The sequence below is a fragment of the Wyeomyia smithii genome, chromosome 3 (assembly GCF_029784165.1).
Source record: "Wyeomyia smithii strain HCP4-BCI-WySm-NY-G18 chromosome 3, ASM2978416v1, whole genome shotgun sequence".
In the NCBI taxonomy this organism is placed as follows: Eukaryota; Metazoa; Arthropoda; class Insecta; order Diptera; family Culicidae; genus Wyeomyia; species Wyeomyia smithii.
Genome location: NC_073696.1, coordinates 216,378,810 through 216,402,569, shown reverse-complemented (window position 1 = coordinate 216,402,569; position 23,760 = coordinate 216,378,810). Strand labels below are relative to the sequence as shown.

At 37.4% G+C, this 23,760-nt stretch overlaps 1 protein-coding gene across 20 annotated transcripts in view; it reads right to left on the bottom strand.

Moving 5' to 3' along the window:
- Nucleotides 1–23,760, bottom strand: part of LOC129727253 (TLD domain-containing protein 2) — a 494,969-nt gene that overhangs the window by 47,978 nt on the left and 423,231 nt on the right. The window contains exon 1 of one of the 20 annotated variants that reach the window (XM_055684890.1): nt 13,851–14,057. The exons of 17 other annotated variants lie outside the window; for them this stretch is intronic. In XM_055684890.1, the coding sequence (XP_055540865.1) occupies nt 13,851–13,889 (39 nt within the window). In that variant the 5' untranslated portion in view covers nt 13,890–14,057. 2 more of the 20 variants (XM_055684888.1, XM_055684887.1) reach the window with 2 other exon arrangements.

Here is a 23,760-nt window from a genome sequence, read left to right as displayed (position 1 = left end):
TATGCCGAAACACAATTGATATGTATTAGTTCATTCCCTGAAAGTTTCAAGACAATCTGACTTAAAATAAACTTTGGCGGATACTTGTGTGGTGTGTTTTTTTTTCGAGCACAGGTCTTACCCAACAGTTGTGCTTGTGAGTATTCTTGGCGATATTTAGTGGAATTCCCGGTTTTTCCCGGTTCTCCGGTTGGGTGGCCACCCTGGACTTTGTATTTAGGGGGTTTTTGGAGCAGAGTAAGGTTTTTATGGTGGTTTGCGACCCTTCCTTTCTCTGAAAAGAAGGACTCCCATACAAATGAAACACAAATTTCACAAATAACTCGAGAGATATTCAAGAATATAATACCAAATTTGACATGCGGAGGTGTTTAAGGGCAATAAATAATTCAACATCCATCTCTGCTCTCGAAGGGAGGGCTCCCATACAAATGGAACACGAGTTTCCGCTTATTTGATAACTATTAAGCAAATGGAAGCAAATTTTGCATGTAAAGGTTTTTACATCTATCTCAATGATGGTTCGTCACCCTTACCTTCTCCGGAAGGGAGGGATCTAATACAACTGAAACGCGAATTTCTGCATAACTCAAGAAATAATCAAATAAAAGAAACAAAATTCGGAATGTAAAGGATTTTGGGAGAAAGAAATATTTCTATGATAGTTCGATACCCCTGCCTTCTCTGAAGGGAGGACTCCTATGCACATGAAACACAAATTTTTACATAACTTGAGAACTAATCAAGCAAAACGAACCAAAATTGATATGAGAATGTTTTTGGGGGCAAGACATGTTTATATGGTGGTTTGATACCCTCGCATAACTCGCGAACTAATCAAGCAATTGGAACCAAATTTGACATGAGGAGGTTCTAGGGTGGAAGACATGTTTTTATGTTGGTTTGATCTGAAAGAAGGCGCTCTCATACAAATGAAACACAAAAATCTACATTACCCTAGAACTAATCAAGCACCAAATGAAACCAAATTTTGAATGTGAAGATTTTAGAGTACAAGAAATATTTCTATGATGATTTGGCACCCCCCCCCCCCCCCTTACTCTTAAAAGGGAGGAGTGAGGGGTTCCCACATAAGTTAAACACATATTTTTCCGAAAAACACCTGAAAATGATTGAGATGATGCACAGAAACCAAAAAACGACCCCAGAAACAATTTTGAATTTTGAGATGGCGACTTCTGGTTTCTGGAAAACACCCCTTCTTACTTTGGAAAAAGGGGGGGGGGGTAAATATTTCCCACACAAATGGAACACATACTTCAACAATACAAAATACAATTGCCGAAAACATTAAAACATATTAGACATCATGTTAAAACCGGTTGAGCATGTCTAAACTTTACCGAACAGTGCAGAGCAAATTTATAATTCACAGACTTATTTTAAAATATAGCAAAAAACTTATGCTATTTAGGAAGATTACACTGGAGTTCACTCCAAAAAGCTCAAACCAGAAAAAAGATTAGAGCTATTCGCTCATCCCTGTGAATTTTGGTGTTCCTAGCCTCTAACTTTTTTTTCAAAGACTTGAATGAGTTTTCTCATAAACATAACGTTGAAGCGACGAACCCGGCGATCAATTACTATGCGAACTCTCGCGTAAGTTGACACGTTTTGGTAATGACTAGAGCACCAACATTCGTGGGAATGGTTGAATAGCTATAATCTTTATTTTTTTTTTTTGGTTTGAGTTTTTGGAATGCACTCTTTTTCATTTTGTCGACCAGCGTCATTAATAATGAGAAATATGTTGCCAATAAATTATTAGAATTATGCGACATTATGATTATAAGAATGGATTTTATATCTCTTAAAAGTTTAAGTTCCAAGAACACAAAACCAAATCATGATTTGGTTTTATTTATATGCCAAAAAAGTGACTATAACTTTAGAACTTGAAGTTGAAAAGTAGAGAATACGAAAAAAGTTTCTGTGTTTGGGGAAATGATTTTTAGAAATTACAAGTTCACTTTATTGTGTTGCGAATGCCTCTCTACTATTGTCAATGTTTTATAATTACTTATCTCTTGCTAAACATGTGAAAAGGGCCCATGTGCCATATGTAAACAAGCCACAATTTCATGTTTTTCAACGAATACAAGATTAATCTACCCGTACAAATAAGATTGTTTGATTAAGAGTAAATACTTTTATCAATAAATCTTATCGGTATAAACCGGTATAATTCTTATCAATTCTTGTGATCAGTATCTCTAGCCTCTGCTTTAAAAATTTAACACAAAAAACTCGTTTTTCTGTAATCGATACAGGATCATCACCCCATCACAGCAGTTCTATGTCAGTAGTTCTTTTATTGGGTACTTTTGCAATTCAAAATAGAAACCTTATCTATCAAAAATATCATGATTATAACTAATCAAACAACAAATTTTGTTATAAATATGCTTTAAAAATACACACTTTCAAATATTCAACTGTATGACAACAGAACTGGATATAATTCTGTACTTTTTATCATTCTGGCTTATAAAAAATATTACAGGCTTTGTTATTTCTATCAAGTTCAGATATATGTATGTTACCCGTTTGTTATAATTGTCTGATCGGGAGTATTTTTTTTATCAAAACCGATTGGTACATTTTTCCATTATTATTTAACATTCCAAAAATTCTATGAAGAAAGGTTAAAAAGACTACTAAAACAGAACTACATGAACGCAATAATTGCTTGGGGCTCAAGCTGTTGCGTGTACGACTTATAAAACCTAGACAGACATATTTTATCAGCGAGCAAAAGTTCGCAACTCATAAGACCTCATGTGGCCCTCGTGTCTGTGAACTAGATAACAACGACCGCTACTAAATCCTACCGTGTGAAGCTTTCCATCGTCGAAATCATCTTTCGTCGTTGGCAACAGGTACTCGCTCTCACCAGCACCTGCCGAATTATCCTCCCTTCCGTGTAGCGGAGGTGTTGGAGGTCTACTTTTGCTCAAAAAACCCAGCCTGCGAAATGGCATCCACCGACCCCATCGATAATAAACCGTCCGTCCCCATCGTCGACCGGCTAGGTAGAGCACAACCAGTGCTCCGACCACAAATAGCTGCCACATTTCTTCGGGAAACCGACCTTCGCTGGAATGTATCGATCCGTTCAACCGATTTCACCGCCGCCAGCAAAGCACTGTTTGAGGTTATGCTCGAGTGTTTATGTTTTCTTTTGAAGGGAGAATAATACGCACGCACACACATATACTCCCCTATTGGCCCGACTGTGATTGGGTGGCAGTGGAACTCACAACCACCAGTCGGCGAATAAAGTTTTATTTTGACCGACGGAGCAGTTCTGCTGGAGAGACCTTTTATTTCAGTGAAATGAGTCGCGTGACACCATTTTTCGCGTTTGATTCAACTCACTGTTTCTTTTATTAGTAAACCGACCATAAAAGAAAATTCTAATACCACCATACTAGAATTCTGCACTAACTGATCGCAACACTACTGACACTGTCTAGATTTTCCGGATAATTTATCCGGTGTCCAACGAAACACTGTCACATGGTAGCTTGCCGTCACCGTTCTGCGCTTGAGCTGCGTGAAACCGAATAACCTGAATGCTTTTCATTCAACATCTGAATATTGAAACAAACACTGCAAACGTGGGCACAATTTCTCGAGTTACATTTCTGTCTTAGATTGTTGTGCGGAGACCACGTTGGCGCCGGGTTGTCGAGAAAAGAGGTGTAAATATCAGCGATCAGCGCTGCATGCCAACAGAGCTGCCATGCCAAACTGCACTGCACTGCTTAATGTATGCGACACGGGACGCCCAGTTGCCAGTTCCATTTATAACTTTAAGCTCTGTTATGAACAGAGCAATTCATAGCGATAAATTACTTCCGCGAACTTCAATTATTTGGTAGATCAGACTGTTGAACTGGAGCTATTAAAACGCTCCACATTCACCAAAGAAAAATACTCGTCACGCAAGCGAACCGCTTGCAAGACAGATACAAACAGTGTTGTAACTGAAACATAACAAACCTGGAGTCTGCCATCCCTGTCGCGCGCAAACACCGGCGCAATCGCGTGCTGAGATTACCCACCCATCAAGACATGTGTTGCATTGGCTCCAAGAACTAATGGGGTAAAGATACCGCTCTCTCGCGTTGGTACAGCGCTGTGTCTGTGTCGGTCAGTGACTTTACATCCACTCACCGGACGCACAGTCGCTCACTGCACAGCTGAACTCTCACACGTCGCCGAAGGCTTTCGGTGTGGTTGTTCCATTGGCAAAAGTTCATTTCTGAATCTCTCCCTTGCCCCACTGAGGGAGTGAAACACGTATTAGGCGGTGAACCTCCCGGAATACTCAAGCAGGGGAAAACAGTTACCAACATTGTTGCGGCTTCCGTTATCAATATGACACCAGTGCCACCCACTTGAGTTCATCCAGCGTCACCAAACGGGTGCAGTGTGGAACCGGTTTCTTCAGCTTTGAGTACAGAATACTCGACGGCGCAAAGCTACTCGTAGGTACCTAGAAGACAATTCGACGCTATTTTTGTCTGATTAAATTAGATGCGAGAGAACGGCGATGGGGTAAAAGTAACACATAGCCGTGTGCATGGAAAGGGAGCAGAAAAGCTTTTAAGCTATGTGAATAACAATTGTGCACAGGTTAACTGAATCGACTTAAGCATTATTAGAGGCGTAGCAAAATGTAACACAAATAGGGGGCACCGAGATAAATATTGAAAATGTTTAATTCATTAGCCGTGCAAAAGTGTTTATCGGTTCGCTAACCGTCAGGAATTCGAAAACCAAGTAGAGGAGATCCGTACAGAACGCACCAGCATGGTATGATGGCCCATGCTAGCAATTCCCTAAAATACTCACATATTTCTTCATTTTTCTCATATAAACTTAGTTTTTTGCAGTTCTCATAAAAAAGCACGTTTTAATGACTAAAATACTTGAAAACCTGTAGAAATGTTTTTTTGGGTAATTGATCTGCAGATAATGCAAAAAAAGAAACAGTGGTTCCTCTAATTCTCACACTTGTGGAATTTATAATAATTATCCATATTCCAATTTATTTCACTTTCATCAACTTTTACCTAAAAACGATCGAAATTGAATTTGGGATAGAATGCACTATGAAGCGCTGCAGAAGATTGCTTGACAACTTAGCTTTGATTTGCTTTTGATTTTACTCCTGAGACAGCAAGCGCTCCTTACTAGAAGAGGCATATTAGCCTTCCGCTTTGGAGCATATTAGCCTTTGTTGTGGTGCATTTTGGCTACGGACTTGGGCGTTCCAGCCCTCGATATATTTGGTAGCCAAGATAATTTTTTATCAAAAATATCATTGAAATCGAATAGTTTTCAATAAGCTTCGTCAGAAACATAGATTATATAAAGCCTACAATCGTCCTACACGTTCAATGTCGCTTTAAAAATTGTTAGAAACGTTGTAAATTGCGTTTATACTCAACCGGTGGGTTGTTTACAGTTCTCCCTTAATGTTTATAATACAAAAATACCATATTGTAGAAGATTGTTAGTAGATTAAATCTTTTTGAAAAAATTGCTTATCCGAAATTTTGTAAAGTATTTCAATCTGGATAATTAAACTCTCCGGATGAGCGAGCCTTTTTTTATCTATATTTTTTATTTTTCCTCATAGAGAACAGTCAGTTTGTAGATAAAAAGAATATTGTACTCTCTTTATTGATTAAGTAAACTACGCAGCATATAGCGCAAAATACTGCATTAATTTTGTCATTTTTAGATAAAATCGACAAAAAGACAATCGTCATGATTGTAAACAAAATCCGAAATTGAAGAGAAATCGGATATTTGAACCATTTTCTCCGCATAATCGAGCACCGAATAATCGAGCCTCCGAATAATCGTGCCTCCGGAAAATCGAGTTAGGCCTCTATTCATTGGCACTGTTATCAAGTCTGTTAAAATCGGGGTGTAGAAAAACCTAGCTAACGTTCAAAAATTAAAACTGTGAGACTTGTTAAAATTATTATAATTTTATATGATTGTTACAGATTGTAACAATTGTATTATCCAACGCAATCGAATTATATTAGGACAGCCAATGTTTATTCTGAATTTTTTACTCGTAAAAAAATGTCAACATGTTGTGATGACATTATCGAAGTGCAGTTGTGATATAACCCATGATTACCGACGCTAACAGATGATTGAGGAAGCGATTTTGTAATAGATAATCATCATATCACAATTTTCAAAAGCTTTTCAATTATCGATCAAGATATTCGTATTCGAAATCCCTTTAATAAAACGGTACTTCTTCGTTGCACTTTCCATAGCATGCCACCTTACTAAAGTAAGATGTAACCTTTCGTCTAAAACTATAACTCATGAGCCGTGCATCATGAAATAAAAGTAATGCACGACTTTGCTGAGAAATATTGTCAGCAATAATTTTGAGGAATTACTCTGTTTTATAACACTGAGCAATTCTCGCTGAAACTAGGCCACTAGGCGCACAAGGTCTTTCAAATTTGATATAAATGCACATAGTTATTAGAAATAGAGAAAAAAAGATAATGCCATTTTTGTTTGATCGAATTTGTTGACCCCTTGGTCACCAAGGGGCGGAACAGTTTTCAGAAAAGTTGCAATTTTTGCAATTCTTGATGTATTTTTTGAGCTGTATCTCTAAAAGTCGTAATGTAAAGTACTACAAGTAGCACTATTCTGTAAAGAGGAATGATAGGGCTTTCATTGGGAGTGATCAGAATTGTGGCAGCCATCTTGAATTTGGTCGCCATCTTGGATTATATCAGAAAAATGCAGTTTTGACCGTGTTCGCAACTACCGATTTTCGATCTGAGACCAGCATTGGAAAGCTGAGGAAAAAAACTACAAGATGCAATTGAACCTATTTTCCAAGCTGAGTTTTAAAATATTCAACGTACACCGTGCAATCAACGTAGTAACCTGTCTACTAAGACCAAGTGGATGCACATGTTATGAATAGTGCTACTTGTAGTACTTTACATAACAAATTTTAGAGATACAGCTCGAATAAAACATCAAGAATTGCAAAAATTGCAACTTTTCTGAAAACTGTTCAGCCCCTTGGTGACCAAGGGGTCAATAAATTCGATCAAACAAAAATGGCATTATCATTTTTTCTCTATTTCTAATAACTGTGTGCATTTATATCAAATTTTAAAGACTTTGAGCACCTAGTGGCCTAGTTTCAGCGAGAATTGCTCACTGGTAAACACAGGTTCTGCTCTAGAGCTCTAACTGGAAAAATGAAAGATAATAATCTTTTAACCGTTCCTTTGAATTTTGGTGCCCCTAGATAGATAACTTTTTTAGAAACTTGAATGAATTTTCTGTAAACAAACGTAGAAGCGATGAACCCGGCCAGTAATTTCGTACAGATTGTAGGTCTTGTTAAGTGTAACACTTGCTCATACTGAAAATTTTGTAGACACCCCTTGAATTTTAAGTTATGGACAAAATAACGTTTTCGGATCTCAGCGAAATTTTAAATTTTCGGCTTTTTTGTGAGAACAGTACTACAAACATACTGGATTTTGAAAGTATATTCAATTACGAATCAAATAGAAGTTGTTATCAACAATATCGGCTGATATTTAGCTGAGATATGTATTTTTTAGGAAGAAACAGATATTTTGGGTATTATGGCACAATTTTTGTTGGACTGTGAACTCGGTCATTTTTCATCCGATTCTTCATATTTAGCCGTTTTGGGAAGGAAATATATAGGGGCAGTTTCATACGAAGTGTCCATGCCCGTCACAGATATGGCTCAAAGTTGGGGGAATTATTCATCTAGATTAATTTTGAAAAAAAAAAAACAATCTTGGTGGCGATTGGAATACTCTTCGCTCTGTGGAACCCCTTCTTTGTCTTCTCATTCTTATTCTTACAACTCATAAACTTAAGATGTCCGAAAAAAATTATCGATAATAATAATAAAAATATAATTTTCGGCCGAAAGTGTTGTCAGATATATTATTTTTGTATCTCAAACTGAATTCCCATTTTTTGGCAAATGTAGCCGTTTTTATTTTGAATTCGACAATTTAATCGTGATCCTTGAAAAATATCACGTAAAATACAACAATACAATCACCCCGAGGTACTATGAGTCAATCTCAAGATATATCATTTTCACGAAACCAGGTTTGAATTTTTCCATCTATTTGATCCGTTTTTGAATACTTTGGAAGCGTTAGTGAATTTGTAGATTATTTTTACAAATATAAGTGGCAAATTTCAAGTTAAGTTGAAAAACTACTTAGAGAAGCATAAAAAATCAGACTTTGACTCAAATAGTTCAGCATGTTCCATAAAAAAATCGAACTGAAAAATATGATACAGACTTGGAAAAATTTAACGCATCCAGACGGTACTTGAGCCCGCAAACTCCCTGCCTCCGGGATGGTATTTTACTCAACAAAACTACTGGGACGGTGTTACTGTTCCAGAATCTCCAATCGTATTACATGCCACTGCCGCCTATTCTATTACTCACCCCTATCAACTACACACACTACTGTGCGGACGTTATTTTTGCGACTTGAGACAGCCCTTCCATTACACGCAGAAGAGTCAGCCGTTGCTGATAAATTTTATTGACCTATCTTTCCCCTTTCCAGGAGTGTTAAAACATCAAAAATTTGTTGTGAAATGACCGAGTTGAAACATTGCGCTGAGGTTTAAAAAACGGTATTGTGACCATAGCTTCAAATGTTAGGGGTGTTTGAAAAACTTTGTCCTGCCATTCATATGTACATGAGTACGGTGACTGGATGCCTAAAGATATACACTGCGAAATGCTACAGAGTCGTACTATCTACAGTGATTCGTTGCGTTTAGCCGAGCATCGATAATTTTAAAAATGTTCGAGTAAAAGTTAGAGGATGGTATCCAAAACACGACCGCATGTGCGTATACCGTACGCGATCTTTCCTAGACGCTTTTATGCGATAAGTGAATGAAATTTGTCATTGCATTAATTGGCCTTTTTAAAGGCTACTGTATGTGGAAGAGCATAATTTATGGTTATTATTAAGGTGCAAACTGTGGTTTGAAGCTGCTGTAAATGCGCAGTAGTATAATTCATCATAATTCAATGATACTGTGCATAACCAGCGGTATATACGAAACTAATCCGATTTCAAACAGAAAAGTTGGGCACGTTTTGCTAAAAATACTGAATCCGTTTTAGAAAACTCATAACACTGGATTGAGAACAAAAAATCATCACGCGACGTTACGAAGCTAAAAGAAGGGTTTATCAAATTAAAGCTTTATTCAGATTGCGCAATAGTAATGTTCATCGCAACTCGATAATACTGTGCATAATAGTTCAAGAAATTGGTGTTCAAAAACCGTTCAGTGGCAATAAGATACAAGCATTTGAAAATGAGAGCATAACAACTGTTACCACTACAGTATGTGATGCGGTCTAACTAGTCAGAAGTACACCTGCTCGTCACAGCTACGAAGGAGAAGCGAGCTTGTGATTGGTTGAATGTACACAATTTTAACAAGATTAGTATTGTAAAGATATTCCAGTTAGTTATTACAGCAAAGTTTTGGGCAATGTTTCAGCTATCGATCAAGATATTAGTGTTTGAATTCCAGTCAATGGTAGAGACTTTGTGAGCATTTGAAAACGATAACATAACATCTGTTACCGCTACAGTGAGTGACGCGGTCTAACCATCGAGAAGTACACATCGTAACGCGCTGTCTGTGCAGTGCAGCACGGACGCATAAAGTAAAATAAGTGATTGATTTCGTACTTCCTTTATTTGTGTGAGTCAGCAAGCAGTAGAAAACAAGCATCGAAAACTGCAAAACTATACCAGAAGTAATGATTTTCAATTTTTAATTAAACTTTTCACTAATTGCCGTAGTAAAAATATGCTAACTATTATGCCATAAGTTTGGTTCATCTTTTGATCAAGACATAATATGCATTTCAAGAGGGCCCATTTTTGTTACACTTTCTACGGCACGCCATCCTACTAAAGTAAGAAGGGTCAAAAGTCAAAAATATCAATTCCTTTAATCTTTTAATGGTAGCGAAAACGATGCAAGTCGCGCTCAAACACACATGGAACACGTTGCGATGTTCATGAACATTCAAATAGCGTTTCGGTCCTAGACGTTCGTTTAGCCGAACTGTCGTGGATTTTTAAAGTGGCTTGCAGTACATTTTGACTAAATAACGTTCAATATACTAGTTGACTAGGTGAGAGTTTCGTACTACTTGAAAGCGGTACGAAATGTCCCCGAAAAAGGCTCGAAATACGGATTTAAGCGTCCCATCAAACCGAACACCAAAGTTTCGTTGAGTTTGAAAGGTCAAAAAAGACATAAAACTACACGGAACCGACAGTCCCGCTCCCTGAAAAGGGAAAACTGGATGTTCTTGTGACCCCCAGAAAAATTGCTCGAATTTTGAAAATATAGCCGAACACAAAATGGAAGAAACTTCAAGGGATTCTGAAGCTGAAGCAACAGATTCGGCTGGAGTACGCAGAGATGTCATGTGTTCTGACAAGAAGAAATAAAATTTGGATGGACCGGACTGCTACAGTTGCTATTGGCATGATTCGGATCAAACCAATGTTGTAAGATCGAGTGAAACTTTAGAGGTGGAAGTTTAATAGTATGGGGCATCTTTCTTACTATGCAAAACTCCCGATTTGTTTCATTTCAACCCGAATGAATTCCGAAATGTATCTGGAGCTTCTGGATGACGTTTTGGTCAATTATTTCGAGGACAACGCGAATGAGGACGGCATTTTTCAGTAGGATAATGCATCAATTCACGTCTCCAAGCTGTCGAAGGCTTGGTTTGGCGAAACAAGTAGCTTGTTACTGGACTGGTCAGCTTGCAGTCCTTAATGTAACCCCATCGAAAACCTCTGAGGAATCTTAGCTAGGTTGGTTTATGCGAATGGACGTAAATTTAAACCCGTTTCCAGCCTTAAGTCGGCAATTGAACAATGTTAGACCAAAATAGATATGGCAACACTACAAAAGCTGTCCGATTCAATGCCGAAAAGTATTTTTAAAGTAATTTTAAAGTGATACTAAATATTGGCTATGATTTCTCTTCGAAATCAGTTGTTGAAAGTTATATTTATAATAAATTTTAATTATTCGGTTAGAAGAATGCCTCCTCTTTTTCCCGATTCTGCCATCAGAGTCCAAACTAATGGATTGTCTCTTATGAAATTAGCTGTTAATGGAAGGAATCTATCCTATAATGACGAAAGCTGCCTAAAATGTGTTTTAATTTCGAGTAACATAGAAAAAGTGGACCTCAGCTAAACGAATGTCTATTACTGCATTAGGAACAAAATCAGTTTTCCTTACACAGACGGGTTCATAAATCTTTAAATAGGCCGTGGCATTCATCTGCCAAAGAAGATATCTACGATAATAAAAAATCAATGCGGGTCATTTTTGGATATTGGACAACAAATTCATATACAAATTACGGTTCATGACTCAAAAAATTTCAAAGTAGGTTATGCCCCAACAAACCATTTTTTTTATATTCAAAAGTTGAAAAAGTCACCTTCTGTTCTCTTGAATTCGGAGAGCCTTCAACCCAAATCTTAACGGTAATAAAAAAAACACCCATAAGAAACGTATTCAAAAGGTATTTCAGCACTCCGCAGCTTAGGCAAATGCGCTATCACTCCAATGTTTAGTTAGTATCCATGGATCAACTGTTAACTAATTTGCATCTACGGCTTGCGAAAGCCAGGCAAACCCAACAACACCGCCCGGTACCAGCTGAAGTGACTTTGCCCAGTCACCTCGCCGTGACTAGCATTTGAATAAATCCGGCAAAAAAGTCACATTCGTTGAATGCATAATCAAGCAGCCACAGCAGCAGCAGCAGCAGTGAACGATATTGGTAATCGATAACAAACGCGCTCGCACCTTCGCGGGTGAAGAGTGAAATTACATTCAACGCAGCAAAGTTATACTCGGAGCTGAGAGTGACGTTCGGGTCGGGATCGAACGTGACTGTTTTGCGATATGTACATGTGCATCTTTGCAAACAAGGAAGTTGTGCGCTTGAGATTGTATGATCAGTTTTTATGCATGTTTCAAATCTGCGATTGAAATCAAGTTATATTGTTATGGAAAAAAATCTCATTTCCAAATATGAATAAAAAAACATATAGTGACATCCAACAAGAGTAAACAATATGGGTTTAGTAATTGAAGTAAATTTGCCCAGAAATAGAAAGTGAAAACACAATTTTTAATAATGAGCCGAAAATAAGACAGTTAAGTCAATCTGCCATACGGCATTATCCGCGAAGAATGGGTTAATTCAGCGGTCATTGCGAATGCCTCTTAAGCTGTAGCGTTTCAGAAATGCCATCTACGAATGCGGAACGATTCAGCGACGGTAAATTTAAATTTCTATTCTGCATGATACATATCGTTTCGATATTAATCGTAAAAGAAAGAGTTTTGGTCACATAAAAAATCATGATTATAGTTCGCATTAAATATTCATATGATACCTAAATTACATCCTACTAAACTTGCCGCTATTCGCATAACAGTCCTATGTAAAATTTTGTGTTTTCTGTTTTTTTTTTTGCGGGAATGGGTCCATTTTGGTATGTTCTTCAAGAAAAGCCGAGGTTGTGCGAGTCAAACCCTACTTTCTAATGGCTATTCTTAAAGAGCGCGCCAAAATTGAACCATTCTCGCAAAAACAAGGAAACACTCAAATTTTACATAGGACTGTTATGCGAATAGCGGCAGTAAAGATGAGCGACAAGTTTACATATGCTAAACTCTCAGCAGGACATATTCAGTCTTTAGAACCAATAGCGACTGGTATCGGTTTCCTCAGGCTTAGATTGTGAACTATCCGTAAAATAAATGAATAGGTATATGTGGATATTTTCTCTTCGTACAAGTTTTGCGATTGACGTGAATATGGGAATTGGTCGATTCTAAAAAATAGGCTACCAAGCTTTCAGTGCTTGGCTAATGACCAACAAGACATAAGGGTTTCTGTTGTTAAATAAAGAACCCAAGAAAGCAGACTTCTTTGTGACGTTTTCGATTTAACCACTTGTCTAAATTGGTTGAGAATATTGAAAAAAAAAAAAAACAACAACAATCGACTTAGAAAAACTCCCACCAAACTGTGTCAACAGATTGAGTCTGTGGATCTTTGCACTAAAATCTAATTGTAAGCTTATGTCTGTGTGTGTTACTAATACGCATCGATATGTCTAATCTATCATTCAGCGAAACAAACGCTGATGTTTACCTTTGATTTAATATACCGCGTCAAGCGGTTGATCTTGGACTTGGACATGATGGTCTCTGTAGCGATCGTGATTTGCACTCTAGTGTGATCCTTTCGTAATCGTGCGAGTGTATTTATATGCGGTTCTTGCTTGGTTCCGTATTCAATTGTCTACAATGGATTGTGAACACTACGGAATAATCCTGCACGTACAAATCGAAACGATCCTCTGTATTCCCATGTGGAAAATATATATCACAGATGTGGGATGTTCAACACTCGGTAACTCGTTTATCAACTGCTGCAGCAGTAAACCAACAATAATCACAAAACACTTTAAAACAAAAAAAGGAAGCCAAATTAGCTAAAGCCACTTTCGATCGCACTTTTTTCGGTGTTATTAAAATGAGAGGTAACGCTAGAGGGCACACACACGCTCACAGCTAGCCGAGTAACTAGTTTAGCGCTACAGAAGATTGGTTAGTTCAGTGGACAAGAAACAAAAAGCAAAAGCAACCACAACTCGAATTACATTTTCCGCCTTTCTTTTATTTTTCCACCGAGTCCACATGGGTATTAAAATAGTTTTCAGGCGTACTATTTCTCACTAAAACCACCGCTAGATCAGGCGAGCTCTTCCGAATACACGTTCGTTTGTCTCGAGCTTTCCTGCAATCACTAAACTCTGCCCAGCCAAAAGGAAAAACGAACCGAACAGGACGATCTCGAAAATAGTCTGATTGAAGAGAACCTCCAACACACGCTGAATGGCTGTGCAACTATTGCAAGTCCGCTATAAAAAAATGGTTAACCCAACCGAAAGCATGTGCGAGGCGGCCCCCATTCGGAGTGAGAGTGGAAGAGTGCGCACTACGACTCTTCTCGGTCTCGTCTTTTTTTTCGCGATCGCACGGTACAAGCGAGTGGATCGATCATGGGGGGAAACGGATCGCTCTGCGCCGCATTGGCTGACCTGCCAGCTTACCGATCGTCGTACACAAAACATGGCACAGAGATTCGGAAGTTTCGGCACAGAAGGAAAACAAAAATAAATATTCTCATACAAGAGTAATGTAGAGAGAGAGAGAGAGGGGCATGTGAAGGAGGGGGGGGGGATCCAAACCGAAGATGTGGCAGCACACAGTAGCAGTGCATTGCACAAAAGCACACAATAAACAACCACAACGCAGCTAGTGGTAATAATGATTGTTGGATTTTTAACAAATCAGGAAGAAATATTCGCGTTGCGACATCTTTAAAAGGCAGACGTGTTACTTTATAACGATCAGCGCGATCTCATGTGAGTGCTGTTTAACAAAACAAAAGTCTAGCGAAACGATGCGGATCATGATTCAGTTGATTGAAAGTTGCTGGCCAGGTTAGTAGCTATTCAGAACTAGCACTAACCAGCTTGAAGTGACAAGGTCATCTTCGTGTCGGAGTAAACAGTTTAGTTATCGTAAATGTTGTTAAAGGTTATGTTATATAAATGTTGTTAAAATTTTAAGAATACAACTCAAAACTGTGAAAGAAACCAAACCATTGTTCCTGGCTTCTTAATATGCGACACACGCAATTGTAATGCTTCTAATCAGCATTTGTTTGTTGAGGAAATAGATTTAATGCAGTGCTTCTAATTCTATTTTCTGAAAAAGAGAATTATAAAGTTCTTCTTGCAGTTTAACTTAGGCATCTTTGAAAGCCGTTCAATTCAAACCAAGTAACCAGCATTAAATTAAGCACCTATTGAATAAACACGCTAATAAAATTCAGTCATCAAGAACGCTATTCACCATACCAAATTATAGCAAGAATATTTCAAGCAAAGATGCCTACCTTAGGGTCGCATAAATTGAAGTGGTGACAATTGACAACTAGTGAACGGTACGGCTTTTTTATCATCTAACAAAACGGTACGACTATAAACACTATATAGCGACCTGCGAACTGATTTGTTTAATTCATTATTATTGTGTTCCCGAATATTATGATCAGATCACCATCGCCTGCGCAGATTCCAGACCCCCCCTATGTAACGATAAGTAACGTTCGATATGACTTCCCCCCCCCCCTCCCCTAAAAATACGTAACGCTGGAAAACCTGCCCCCACTCAAAATTTGCAATTTTGAGCAAACAAAGTTGGTAGATTTTGTATCTTTTAGCACAAAAATGAATCAAGAACCTGAAGTCGAGATAATATATACAGGTCTGAGAGCAGCTTTAAATTCTATTAGTCATACTATTCTATTGAATAAGTCGGACATTTCGGGTTGTACCCAGTGTTGTTAGTCTCACTCATGAACAGCATGCAGCACCTCAAGTGAGCTTCTCGTTGCTGCCGATACACACACTGGAGTTTTCTCCATTTAAGATATTTCTCGTTCTTTCTCGCTGTCTTCCTTGCTCGCATTCCCTCCCGAGATCATATGCACACGAGCGGATCTACTCTTTTGCATGCGTGTAATCCCCTTCTCGCGAGCACAACCAGCCGAGTACAATTGTTTCAAGATGCATTACGATAGTTGCAGGGGTACAAAAAAAATATTTCAAATAGTGTAACGGACTACTTCGGTAGCGGTTGGCTTCGGCAGGTTTTGCGTTAAGCAGGTATTAGACGAAGCAAACATTTGCTATTCTTGGTACGAATTTTATTTGCACAAAATATAATCCAAAAATAGCAAATATTTGCTTCGTCTAATACCTGCTTTAGACTGCTATAAAAAACTTAACAAATCAGTCCGATACCCTACACGTTCTAGTATGCGATACTTTACAGATTCTTCCCCCCCGTTCGGCACCGACACACCAAGCAAAATCGGGTAGATGAAGAAAGCATTTTCGTTTTCGAGCACAGTTTTTTAAGCGTTCCTCCTAGTCGAGCAATTTCAGTCGAGTACTCCTACTCGCTAGCATGAACAGTACGCGAGTTTTACTGTCGCTGAGTAGCAATACAAAAAAGTTTATTCGTATCGATGCGTGCTCGCTGCTACTCAGGGGAATGCATGAAGAAGAAAGAGTACCTCGAAAGCGTGTGTGCAAAAGACTTGAGAAGCGTAGCATATGTCTCGTTCTCAAGCAGAAAGGAGGAAAAAGGTTTTGCTTCTCGCTCGATTTGCAACGCTGATTGTACCACGCAATTTTATAAATGAATAGGCATTTATTCGTAAAGCTTGGTAACTGTCCATTCTTAAGTAGCTCTAGTGTACCTCAGTGTAGCAATCTCGGACCATTGCTATTCAGTTTGTACATAAACGACGCAGCGATACAACTCAAACGCGATGGAAGACTGTTTTTTGTAGATGACTTGAAAAACTACTTAGTTTTTAGGCGCATTGAGGAACGCGCAAATAACAGAATTAGTTATATCGAAGATTCATAGTACTTGTTTTGGTTGTATCAGGTACTTTAAAACTGCGATATAACCGATTCTGTTACTTGGGTATAGAGAGTTTAGACTTATATTTTTTTTGTGGCTGGTGTATAGAAAATTGTTTGTTTAAGAGTATGGAGAAATGTTGTGTCATCAGCTATCGAATCAGAGAGGTATTTAATCCGTTTCGAATATGAATTTCCTGGAGTGGAATAGGGAAGAGTAAACCAGATGAAAGATTTTGGGGTTTGACTTGACGAGAAGTCAACTCTGTAGTCTCAGTTCAGCTACAATCGATAATGCTATTCGAAGTCTTAGATTCATCTTCAAAATAACAAGAGAATTCACCGACCCTCTTTGGTTCGAAGCGTTGTGGCGCATCCATAAATTACGTAACGCTCATAGAGGGCAGGGGAGTACCCTAATGTTACGAATTATTAAATAAGGGGGGTGTCGATTACGATCAGCGTTACGTAACAAAAAATATCTTGTTTAGCTCTGAAAATGAGCATTTTTATTAAGCAGTGTGTAGCAGAGTGTAGGCAAACGTACCAATAGACTCACTTTCGAAAACTGAGCAAATTTCTGTGTGTGTAATAAACCCACGCGATTTGTTCAGTAGCCGCTTGCTCAATTTCAATAAACTTACCATAATCATCGATGGATGCCACATTCGATTTTTGGGATATAAACCCTCTTGAGGCGGGAAATCTACCGCCTGCAGAAGGAATGGTGCATGATTTAAAAAATTAAAAATCCAAATCCAAACGTCTAAAAAATGCACGAAACGTTGACATCTGATGTTATCACAACGCCAGATCTTGTGATTTCAAAACGTTTGGCTTAAGAAATTGGTTTAAAAAATTTTAAGAGTCTGCCTTTTTTCACCGGTCGAAAACGTGAAACTTTGAGGGCACGACTTCCTAAAGTCCGATTGACGTGAAATTTTGCATGGCAATTTCGCCACAAGGTATGGGAAAAAACTTATCTTAAATAAAAAAAAGGAAAGTTAGAGTAAATTTCCACTATGAAATTTGCAGTTGAAAAATACTGAGTAACAATTTTTTATTCCCTGAACAGCAGCTTTAAGTAACGATAAAAAAAATTGAGTGCTGTAAGCATGGCATGCCATGGCAACGAGTATAACTAAATTCTCGGTCCTGGAATAATAATTTTGAAGGCAAAATATTGTTACCTTCATTCTCATAAATTTTATCGATTTAATACACTTAGCGTCGCTTCAAAATTTTATTTACGTTAGCTAACCACAGGCAAATTATGAAATCCTGAAGCGCTTCTCAATTTTTGAAAATACGATCTAACAGTTAAACGACAATGAAGACATTAATGGGTATTCATGTCGAGCTCGTATACAAATACCCAGCCATGAAAATACTCACCTCCATTGACGAGTAATGGAAGATAAACTGTTTACGTTTGGGAATTTCTATACGAGATCGACGTGAAGACCCCTATCGTTTTTCTTGACTTGACTTGAATAAAATTTAAAAATGTAACGTGGTTTGTCCTTCTACCTCTCATCCCCTGCGTGTTTTAGGACATCAAAACAACAGTTAATAGATGTAATGTTGCAGAATTGAATCAGGGTTCATGGCAACAATAATAATGAAAAATGTTTATACTCGGTGACAGGGCCGGCGGTTGATGTGGGTACCCACTCGGAAAATATCCCTGTGGGTACTTACCTACACGGAATTATTGGACGAAAACCATAAAAATTAAATGTTTTCTATGCTCGAAATAATTTCACCGCGCACATGTGCGAGCGATAGATTTTTTATGGATATCATTAAGCGAGATATTATAAAGCTACAGGTTTCATGCATTTCGAAGAGATTTACTGTCAAACGAAATTTCGATTTCGAAAACTTCAAGAACTACTCGTACATTTTTTCGTTATTAAAAATGTGAGACTTTCACGAGTGTAGTTAAGTGAAGTCTTACCAGAAGCCCGATTAAGCCTGAGTTTTATGGATGGGGACTTTTATCGAAAAGATAAAACTGTTGTGCCTTGGGATTTGCATTAAAAAATGCACGAAAACTGCCGTTTTTCGTGGTTTTTCCTTTACACGCACTGACGAAACTACCCATGCAGCATAAACCATAGTAACCCAGCAGAAAAAATTGGTTCGAACTCTTAACGTGATGGGGAGAACAGTGAAACTATTTCGTTCAGAACTGAGCGCGTTCAAGGAACGGCACCCCGCCGCACAGTGGGGCGACTCCATACAAAGGCTGGCCAAGCAAAAAAGTGTCGATAAATGCGACAAAAACTTGGTATTTACATAATTTTGGGGCGCTGAACACGAATTTGGCATCAATTTTTTGCTTGGGGCCGTCCATAAAGCACGAAATTTAATTTTTAATATTTTTTTGCACTTTTGTCCTTTTTTATAGAATTATATAATCTTTGACCACAAGTAGTGCGACCGGGCATCCTCCTATTGAAAAAATACGCAATTTATGAACGACCTCTCGAACTAAACAAATTTTGCAATTTTTTTTTTTTATAAACTGAAACACCATAAGTAATACAAACTAATTACAAATTGAAAAAATCATTTTCAGCATCATCGTCTTCCGCTGTGATCGGTTAAATCTCGTGTTGAATTGTTTCCAGAAAATTTGAAGTTCATTATACTTATCAGCAGGAAAAATGTCTTTCGCTGCAATTTTCATTTCTTCTAGTAATTTTCGATGTTTCATTGTTTCATATATATGTTATCTTCCTAATCCGGTTTCTATGGTTGAAAGAGGGCATTTAAATTCATGTATAACACCATGAATTGACAACTTACTAGACATTGAAATAGGTGGTGCTGCTGAAGTTGAAGGCTCCATAATAAAATTCAACGAATTTATGAATTTGAAAACCAAGACACTGGAATGACACAACGTTCTAAATGTGTGCTTTACTTTTGTATGCCAACGAGTGCGAAGCAAAAGCAATTCTCAAACGGGCTATTGTTAGCCGGAGTTTGATGGTATGAATTTGCTGCTAGTATTTAACACTTAAATCAGTTTAGCGAATTTCATGATCATAAATTGAAAAGAGCTGAATGTTTTTAATATTGTTTTTAATTTGCAGGAAGTGATAAAGTTTGACATAATTAAAAGTTTCTTAAAGATTTACTATTTTCTTATTTAACACTTATTTTATAACTTTTAATTGATAAATTTTGTATTTTTCGCCCAAATTTTTATTTTATTCTTACGGATTGAGTTCGATATCATAAATTTCCATTAATGGGGTATCATGGTTATGATTAAAATTAATCCTAGATGAAATTTCAAACTCAAAAAAAAAAAATGAAAAAAACTTCTATCGCTTTTTTCAGTGAAGTGACAATTTGCGCAGTTTTGCGCAGCAGCGGACAGTATGCATTTGAAAGCTTACGTTTTTATCTTAATTTTGAATGTAGTCACAACCGTGGCAAACTGCGGCAACTAAACTTTTAATCTACTTTTCTACAAAAAATCACGTTTTGCCTTTCTCCTAGAAAGGTATATATCACTGGAAAAACCAAAGGTATAAAAGTGCTCCAAAGGGTCGAATCTCGTGTATCAATCGACTTAGTTTGACGAGCTGAGCATTTTCTGTATGTGTGTGTGTGCATGTGTGTGTGTATGTGTGTGTGTATGTGTGTGTATGTAACGCTCTCTCAATCTCACTCGATTTTCTCAGAGATGGTTGGACCGATCTTCATGAAATTAATTGCAAATGAGAGGTCTAGTTGCCCCATAAGACCCTATTGAATTTCATTGCAATCGGATTTATAGTTTATAGGTTATGTTTAAAAATGTGAAAATCACGAACCATCATTATCTCAGAAACTACTCAACCGATTTTAACAAAATTGGTTTTAAATGAACGAGCTACCCTTAACCCCGAAAAACCCTTAACTTTTGAGTTTCATGAAGATTGAACGTGTGATTCAGAAGTTATTCAAAGAAACGTGTTCTGGAGAGTGTTTAATCTTACTCATGTTTCTCAGAGATGGCTGGACCGATTTCCACAAAATCAGTGTCATTTGGAAGGTCTAATTACCCCATAAGACCCTATTGATTTTTTTGCAATCGGACTATTACTTTGCCTGTTATGTTTAAAAATGTGAAATCCAGCTTTGAAAAGAAACATATTCCGAAGACTACTTAAACTCACTCACTTTTCTCAGAGATGGCTGAACCGATTTTCAAGAAATTTGTGTCAAATGAAAGGTCTAGCTGCCTCATAACACCCTATTGAATTTCAATGTAATCAGTCTGTTACTTTGTCTGTAATGTATCAAAATATGGAAATCACGAAACTTCATTATCTCAGAAAGTACACAACCGATTTGAACAATATTGGTATCAAATGAACGTGCTAGTTGAAGGTTAATTGATGAATTTTATAGTGATTAAACACGTGATTCAAAAATTGTGAAAAGAAACATGTTCCGGTGACTTTTCAAATTCACTCGTTTTCCCAAAAATGGCTGGACTAAATTCAACAATCTAAGTGTCAAATGAAAAGTTTGGCTTTCCTATAGGTTCCCATTTTATTTGACCATAATCGTATTTTTATTCCAACCGTTATGTATTAAATTATAAAAACAACGAAAGTCTATAATCTCAAGTATTACACGACTTATTCGAACATAACAAGTGTCATACGAACGAGTCATCTCTCAAACTTACAAATAACAATCTTCATAGGAATTTGATATGTGGTTCAAAAGTTATGGAAAGAAAAGAAATTCAAAGGCTATTTAAAACTATACCTTTTTATCAATATATGTGGCCTCAACATAATTTAAATGTGGTATCGTACCATTTGAATGTTACCGGTATCGCTCGTGATTGAATTGTTCGAAATTAAGAGTCATTTCTTTTATATCGCTATTTCTTGAGCATTTACATTGCGTCATATCTCATATTTTATACTTCAATTACAACATCATTATTCTAGAACCCAAAAAGTGAATACACATTTATAGGATTGAAGCGTTCATGTAAATTTATTTTTACAAATAATTAGTTTGAATGAGAAAGGCTGGGTCTGACCGCTAGGTGGATTAATTTAGGTTTTTTTTGAAGTAGAATACTTCTCTCAGGAAGTTCGGCTACATAGGGATGTGAAATGAAAATCTAAAACCGAAAAAAGTGAAAAATATGTCCAATTTCAAATACTAATAAATCGGTTAGTATTCGATGGATTTCCTTCGTTCTTGTAGCAATAGATTAGAAAATCTTTAAGATTCTTCCCAAATGAAGATAATTGTAATTTTATTATTCAAACTATTGTACTATTGAAAATAATCAAGCCTTGTCAAAACGAAAAATTCGAACTCTGATTGCTCCCCAAGCACGGTTGACAGAATCATATACCTTACAATTGAAAATATGCCGAAGCTGTTCATAATAGTTCTAGACAGCGACAACAGCAGTCATCCCTTAGCAGCAGCAGTGGCAGTGCAGTGGATACCAGCCATAGCGGATAGCGGCCACAGCTGTGGCGTAGCAATGAATAGCGCACACGTTGCAGCGGCTCTCAGCATCGATAGCAGCTGGGCCAGCTGATGCAGGGACAGCATATACCAATGGCATAGGGATACCATCTGGTCGAAGTTAGAAATCAGGACACCTTTTCTCGGCACAAATTTGACTAAGCCATTTTATTCTTCGAAGAATGAGCAAATATAACACATAATATGTGATTTACCCTTTAAAATACAATATAACATTCTTTTATTTACTTAAAATACACTCAGTTTTTATTTACGAGGGGATATGTACCTCGTGGAAAAACGCGTAATTCAAAATTCCTTCCATTCAAAAATCCACGTTAGTTAGAAAATCCGTGTGGAAAAATACCTAGTGAAAAAATGAGTGTATCTCCACTTTTATTAAACCGCTTTGAATTGTTACGCATCAGTAGATACTTTAAAAATTCAACACACGTAAACTGTTTCAACTTAAACTTAACAAAAGCCAGATGCTTAATGGTAACAGTAAATGCATTAACGAATCTTCTTATTACTATACTGAGTTTCAACCAATGAAAAAAAATCGATTGCAGTGAGCGTTGCGACATGGAATCGAAAACACTTATTGAGCAATTTTCAAAAATTCTGCTCATTGCCTAACAACAAAATTACATATCTTAAAAAAATCAGGACATATGCTATAATATAGAAAATAAATCAGGACGCCCAAATAGGACTCCAAAATCAGGACATGTCCTGCTAAATCAGGACGGATGGTATCCCTACAATGGCAGCGTATAGCGGCAACAACTGTGGCATGGCTACGAATAGCGTAGCAGTTGCAGCGTGTATATTTGACCATGAAGCATTTATGCAATAATTGAATGAAAATTGCAATTGCAACAATCGGCCTTTTTCAAGGCTACTAAATGTTTTTGGAAGAGCATAATGAATGGTCATTAATAAGCTGTCTGATGCTGCTGCAAATGCATTGCAGTGTGATGTTTATTACGATTTGTTGATACTGTGCTTAACAAGCGGTATATACGAAACAAATCCGATTTCAAAGTGATTGACACGCAAGCAGCCGGGTTATCTTTCTTGTAAAAGTATTTTACTTCAACCTTGCGGTCGTGGCTTTGCACACAACCCTCCTGTGATTTTTTTAATTTTTTCTAGTGTCAGACCTATGATGACCAAATTTTACAATATCTAATGAAAAGGGTTTTTTTTGCACAATATTTACAACAACTTTTTCTTTGACGTCAAAAAAATCCAAGCTATCATTGAAGTTATAGAGTGTTTCAATGTAATGTGCTTTTTTTTCAAAAAAGACAAAAAACGTCAGTTCGCCAAGCTTTGAAAAGTCATAAAAAATTCAGATTACATGATATTGCGCCCAAATTTTGGATTTAGACACTTGAATGTTATAGCAATAAAGGAAAAATATTATGAAATAGCTAACGAAAAAAAATTTTTTCGGCTGATGGTCAGCGATTCCCCACTGTGCGCCGCGTCCTATACGGACATCGTGCGACATTTTGTGGACGCCGGATACACCCGTTCCGGCATCTACAACACC